This window comes from Phalaenopsis equestris, unplaced genomic scaffold (assembly GCF_001263595.1).
Source record: "Phalaenopsis equestris unplaced genomic scaffold, ASM126359v1 Scaffold000123, whole genome shotgun sequence".
Lineage (NCBI taxonomy): Eukaryota > Viridiplantae > Streptophyta > Magnoliopsida > Asparagales > Orchidaceae > Phalaenopsis > Phalaenopsis equestris.
This window is the reverse complement of record NW_018164565.1, coordinates 2024566-2031002: the sequence shown is the minus strand read 5'-3', so window position 1 is coordinate 2031002 and position 6437 is coordinate 2024566. Positions and strand designations below refer to the sequence as shown.

Sequence of the window (6437 nt, the reverse complement as noted above, 5' to 3'; positions counted from 1 at the left end):
GTGGTTTAGAACCTATATATATATATTGTTGAAAGAACATTATTCGACTCCTTATGTATTTCATAAAAAATAAGTAAATATAAAAAAAGGAAGATTTACATACATACCATTTAATTCTTGTTTATTAACATATCTAACCCCTAAACTATTAATTTATATATATATATATATATATCATCTTCTTCATGCATGAAAATCTACATTTCAGTGCTTAAATATTAAAATAGTGATATTTCTAATATGATACGAAAGATTTGGGCGGTATGCATGTAAATACCTAGGATTTAAGTGATGCATGTTAAAAAACATTTAAGCTAAATTAATCAGTCACATGCAAACTAAAAAAAAAAAGAATATAAACATTTACTATGATTAAAAACACTAATCACATCATAAAATATCATCCTCCCTAGAAATGAGATCAGAAAGTGGCGAGGAAGAAGAGCTGCCAAACCTTTCTCTAGACTCCATTAACATCAGCACAACTTGCCTCATAGGCGGCCTATCAAATGGCGACATATTCGTACATAAAAGAGCAATTTTTAAAACAATAATCATATGATCTGCAACATTACTGTCTTCAAGATTCAGCTGACGATCCAGAATTCCAGAATCCAAGGAATGGTCCCTAATGTAATTTCTCACCACAGTGACGAGGTCTCCTCCTTGCTCTAATGGCTGCACGGGACCTCTCCCAGTCAGGAGTTCCAGCAGGACTACACCGTAGCTGTAAATATCGCATTTTTCTGTGACCTTCATTGTGTATGCATATTCTGTAAATGAAAGGAATTTTCAAGAATGCAGCAAGAAAGAAGAAATAGTGGGGGGAAAAAAAAAGATTTACATACATGCCCCTCAATTTCTTAAAACTTCAATTTTTACATTCATCCGCTTTATTTATGCATGAAAATATGTATTTCACGTTTTAAAAGTTAAAATGATGGTTATTTTTGATGTAATATGAAAAATTTCGCGAGTATACATGTTAAAAATAAAGTTTAGGTGCGAGGTATGTAAATACAAAGTAATTGGGTGGTATGTTTGTAAATGCCACAAAAAGATCATGTTATCCTCCAAGTGTGAAATTGACTAGGCGACACACTTTGATATACAACTAAGGCAGTTTTACTAAGCTTTATAATATATTACATGATAATGAAAGTTATGACAAATTTCATAAGAGCTATGCCTAATCTAGGTTGCCTTTTCAAAGTGCTCCCCAATGAACTTGAAACATTAGGAGATAGACTGAGAGAAATGCATCAAGAATGTTTTAACCATCTTAAATTGTTCGTCGAAGTGTTACACGATGACTCGTGACAAAAGCAATCAAATTGAATTCATTGTGATTGATTGTATATTGATTAGGCAAGAATTGTCACATGTCTCTTGAATCAAACATAGAAATTGGTATATCTTTAAACATTTATGATTGGTTGTTGATAGGCGACGAATAGTGATAGACGTTGAGCTTTGAAATGCAGGCGACCGCTGGCAACCAATATGGTCGTTATCCAAAGTGTAAGATTAGCATTAGACGTCGAATGTTAATAAATGTCCGAGGTTATTTGTTCGTAAGCGACGAGTGTTAGCAGACAAAACGGTTTGATGTTCGCGCAAAAATGAGTGATCAACTTAGTTGTTCTTCTGATAAGAAGGGAGAACGAGTGTCTAAGAAGAATGTTGGATGTCATTAGCTGGAGGATGATTGGTTCATTTTTACAAATGAGTTTAAATAAAATAAATCCAGATAACTATGCTTCAGAAAAGAACTATTAACTTTCCAAATTGAAAACATTGACATCATTCTATCAACAAGAAGATATCAAAAACTATAGGTCAACAAATGTAGTTCTAAAGAGAAACTCACCAGGCGCGATATATCCATAGGATCCAGCAACAGCAGACATGGATTTCGACTGTGGTAAATCAATCAACCTGGCTAATCCAAAATCACCAACATGCGCCTCAAAATTCTCATCAATTAGTATGTTATTCGATTTGATATCTCGGTGAATAATCTGAGGCTTACAATCATGGTGCAGATAAGAGAGACCGTGAGCAGCTCCAACAGCGATCATGAACCTCGTATCCCAATCCAGGTTCGAAGATTGCCGATGAAGCATCTCGCCGAGACTACCCCTTGACAAATATTCATAAAGAAGAAGATTTGAACCTTGATGATAGCAGTAGCCATACAATTTAACAATGTTCCTATGTCGTATGTTACCGAGAGTCGATATTTCGGCACGGAAGCTATTGTCAGTATGATTACCCTCTCTGTTAGACGAAAGTTTCTTAACAGCGATCACCAAACCATCACTAATAACAGCTTTATAAACAGTTCCGCACGCACCCCTTCCAATGGCGAAAGCTTCATCAAAATTGTTTGTGGCTGCAATTAGGTCCTGGAATGTAAATCCTTTTTTGGGACATATATACAAGTCAGAGGTTGAAGATGAAGTTTGTTTGTCTTGGAAAGGAGTGACAGTCTCCAACGGTCTTTTCATGTAGTATATGATAACTGCTATAAGAATAAGAGCGATTCCTCCAACAGAAGCTGCAGTTACAGCAACTATCTTACCAGCTGGATTCCTAGCTGATTCTGGAACTGGTAAAGGAGTTGAAGGTCCATTGCAACTGCTAAGAGGTTCACCACAAAGACCCTTGTTTCCTACGAAACTACTCGAAGCCATGTTTTGAATGAGCGGTAGCGACGGGATAGGTCCGCTGAGATTATTGTATGAGACATTGAGACCAAGCAAGCTGGAGAGATTCACGAAAGTAGAAGGGATTTCACCATCCAAGCCATTGTTGTTGAGTAAAAGATATTCTAGTAAAGCTAAGTTCCCAAGCTCAGGTGGAATGTGACCAGAGAGATTGTTATAGCTGAGATTCATGGCTATCTGTAAGCTCGAAAGTTGACCAAGCTCCTTCGGAATGCTGCCAGAAAACATATTCCCACCAAGCTGCAATTCTGTTAAATGAGAAAGGTTGCCCAGAATGGAAGGAATTGTTCCTGAAAGCTTGTTATCAGAAAGAATCAGCAGTTCCAGCTGTAGGAGTGTTCCAATATCATTTGGTAGCGCTCCAGTAAGCCTATTCTGGCTGAAATCAAGCCTTTGAAGTTCCCTGCAACTAACAATTTCTGGAGGAATTCTTCCTCCAATTCTATTGGAAGAGATGTTGAAGAAAACCAACTCTGATAAATCACCAATCTCTCGAGGAAGCTCGGACGAAAAGAAATTGATTGGGAGAGAGAGCCTCTGCAGAGCTTTGCAGTTCCTTATCTCAGTAGGAATAGGTCCACTGAACCTGTTCTGATCCAACTCAATGGTTCTCAACCTAACAAGCTTGCATAAATCAGCAGGGAAACTGCCTGTCAAACTATTATCACCCAACCGAAGCTGCATCAATGATTTACAGTTTATGATTCCGCTGGGTATATTGCCCGTAATCTTGTTGGACCACAAATTTAGCATAATAAGATTGGAATTTTTGCACAGATGAACAGGCAATTGTCCAGTGAGGTTATTGTTTGAAAAATCTGCCACCCAAAGAGGACTATAAACACCAAGTCCATGAGGAATATCGCCCGAAAGATTGTTATCAAAGAGTTGAAATTGAAGCAACCGAGGCAAGTACTGCAACCCAATTGGGATAGATCCAGTGAGGTTATTAATTGACAGATCAAGATTTGTCAGATTACTCAGCTCACAGAGCTCAGGTGGTATGAAACCAGATAGCTGGTTTTGGAAGAGATATAAAAGCCGTAAATTTTTTGAGTTCCTCAATTCTGCAGGAATTTTTCCCACCAAAAAATTTTCTGAGAAATCAATTTCCGTCGCCCGTGTAAGATTACCAATCTCCTTTGGTATAGTTCCATTCAGTCCATTCCTGTAAAGATAGAGCCTCTCTATATTCTTCAAGTTCCCCAGCTCTACAGGGATTCCACCAACAAAATTGTTCTGGTAAAGTGCAAGAGTAACTAAGCTTGTGCAATTTCCTAATTCTTTGGGGACTGATCCAGACAAATCATTGCCCCAAAGAATCAGTTCTCTAAGGAACTTCAGCTTCCCAATCTCTTTTGGAATCTCACCTTCAAGCTGGTTCTGTGCGAGGCCCAGGAATTCTATTCTCTCACATTCACTTATCTCTACAGGAATGCTACCAGAAATCATGTTCTGCCCGGCGCGAAAGGTCTCCAAGTTCTTAAGTCGGCCGATGGATGGAGGCAGCGGACCTGTAAGATTGTTGGTGTATGCTACTAACTCTACCAGAGATGAGAGGTTTCCAATCTCATCGGGAAGAGGTCCGGTGAGTCTATTGTTACAGATATTGCACTTGATTAAGGAGGTCAGGTTGTTGAATTCCGGCGGGATTTGGCCTTCGAAGTTATTGTTGTTCATGTACATAACTTCAAGATTTGAGCACATTCCGATCTCTGCAGGGATGATTCCTGAGAAGCTATTGAAGGATAGGTCAAGATAAGATAAGTGCGTTAAACCGCCGATGCTCGGAGATAGAACACCAGACAAATTTAAGGAGTTGAGATCGAGGGAAACGACAACCGGATCATAATCGCTCGAGCAATTCACTCCGGCCCAGCCGCACGGTGTTACATCGCCAGAATTCCAATTGGAGAGGTGCCTCGGACCACCCTTGAGTTTACTCTTAATGTCCAAGAGGTAATGGCCTTCCATGTTAATCCCTTGGGATCCATGAATGAACAGAAGAACCAGTAGCACTGTAGCTTCAAAGGAGGAAGGAGGAAGAACTCTATCAGATTTCAACATATTCAAGTCTTTATATCTGATTATTGATGGGATTTGATGTTATAAAGTCAATTTCAGTCACCAAGAGGTGGTTTAGAACCATTAGGAGATTTAATCTCCACAGTTATTGCTAGCAAATACTCCATGAACAAACCTAAAAAATAGAATAAAATCAAAATTTGGATCAATTTAGTCACATACAATCATCTTTTCAAAACAAAAAAAAAAAGCACGAAACAACTCCTTTTCTTAGGAAGGCATTGGGATCTATTGATCAAATCCAAAATTTGTTAAATCCCACTATTTACATAATTTACAGGATTTAAGAAAATCTCTACATCTCACAAAACTTAAATCCAGATACAGACAAATAATCAAATAGTTTAGCAATAAATAGCATAATTTAAACACTTTTCATGCAAACAATTTTCTGATTACAATCCCCTAAAGATTAAGATTTACCAAATCAAACTAAAATTAAATCCAACTTTTAACAAAACAGCCACAAAGAATCCAAATGTCAATTACCTGAGTGGTTCCAAAAGCCTCAAGCATCCATGAAAATAGCATCACAATCAGCAAGCCCAGTCAACACAGAAGATAATCCAAACCAATTCAAACCCTAGATGACATTTGCCGCTCGAATCGATAAGCGAAAAAGCGAAAATGGTTACAGATTCAATCAGAATTCATTGCTTGGATTACTAGCTCCAGTTTAGCTTCCTCTATTGACTAAACTAAATAACAAAAAGCCATTAAAAGCTACATCTCACCCTCGACCCACATCTATCGATCACAAAAATGGTAAGCAAAGCCATCAAAACCCTAGAGAGCACTTTTTTCTGAAATAAAAATTTGCTTCAACTCTTCCAATAGATTCTGAAAAAAGTTAACTTCCCACATTTTACAGGAGGCGCGAGATAAAAATCCCACCTTTTTTTTTTTAATCCAACTTTCTTCTTTCTGCGTTTTCTTCTAATCTCCCTCCACAATTGTCTCCAACGTGTCAATAAGAAATACAAAGCCTAAAAAAGGTTGAATAATAAACCTAAAACAGAAGAAACGTGAAACAGAGTAAGGGGGCGACGTAGCGAGAAAAAGAGGATTTTTAATGGCCGGCAAGCACGTTATTGATTTCCTCTTCAGTCTTTCTGTCCAAATCCAAAGGTCACCCACCCACTCTCGCCACTTTCCCTCTCCCCCATTATCAAAGATTTCACCTTTAGCGTTCTACTGCGTTTCTTCATGTATCTGCTTCATGTATGAGACTGTAAGTAGAATGGCTTGACAATTGCCGTGGGACTGTAAGTAGATACGGGCAAAATCTGTGCAATTTATTTATTTATTTATTTTGTATGGGAAGTTCTGTTGAATTGAGGGAACGCAAGGCAGCAGATGTTTGAATGCTTTGGAAGGTAAAAAGATTTAAAATTGTTTTTCAAAAATATGTCACCATCTTTCCCCTCGGCGTATGATCCGATCTAATTTTTATTTAAAATTAATTTCAGAATAGTTAAAAGTTTTTTTAAGGGAAGTGGATATCACTCAATTTATATTCTTTTATATATCAAACATCTCTATTTCGCTTTTTTAATTTATATAGCATCTTACATACAATGTATACGTACATACAGATATATACATATATATATATATATATAT

General features: G+C 37.5%; 1 protein-coding gene across 3 annotated transcripts; it reads right to left on the bottom strand.

The window, feature by feature from the left end:
* Nucleotides 1–338: 338 nt before the first annotated feature.
* Nucleotides 339–6082, bottom strand: LOC110021173 (probable leucine-rich repeat receptor-like protein kinase At5g63930). 3 transcript variants are annotated; one of them, XR_002293620.1, is made up of 4 exons: nucleotides 5304–6082; nucleotides 2033–4929; nucleotides 1871–1938; nucleotides 762–773 (listed from the first exon to the last, which is right to left on the bottom strand). XR_002293620.1 is itself a non-coding variant. In XM_020719562.1 (3 exons), exons 2-3 carry the CDS (start codon nucleotides 4794–4796, stop codon nucleotides 391–393), a joined length of 3309 nt encoding a protein of 1102 aa, XP_020575221.1. In that variant the 5' UTR covers nucleotides 4797–4929; nucleotides 5304–6082; the 3' UTR covers nucleotides 339–390. The 3 variants fall into 3 exon arrangements, 2 of the variants coding, with proteins under 2 accessions (XP_020575221.1, XP_020575222.1); XM_020719562.1 differs by having other exon boundaries at nucleotides 339–773; nucleotides 1871–4929; XM_020719563.1 differs by having other exon boundaries at nucleotides 339–773; nucleotides 1871–4747.
* Nucleotides 6083–6437: the final 355 nt, after the last annotated feature.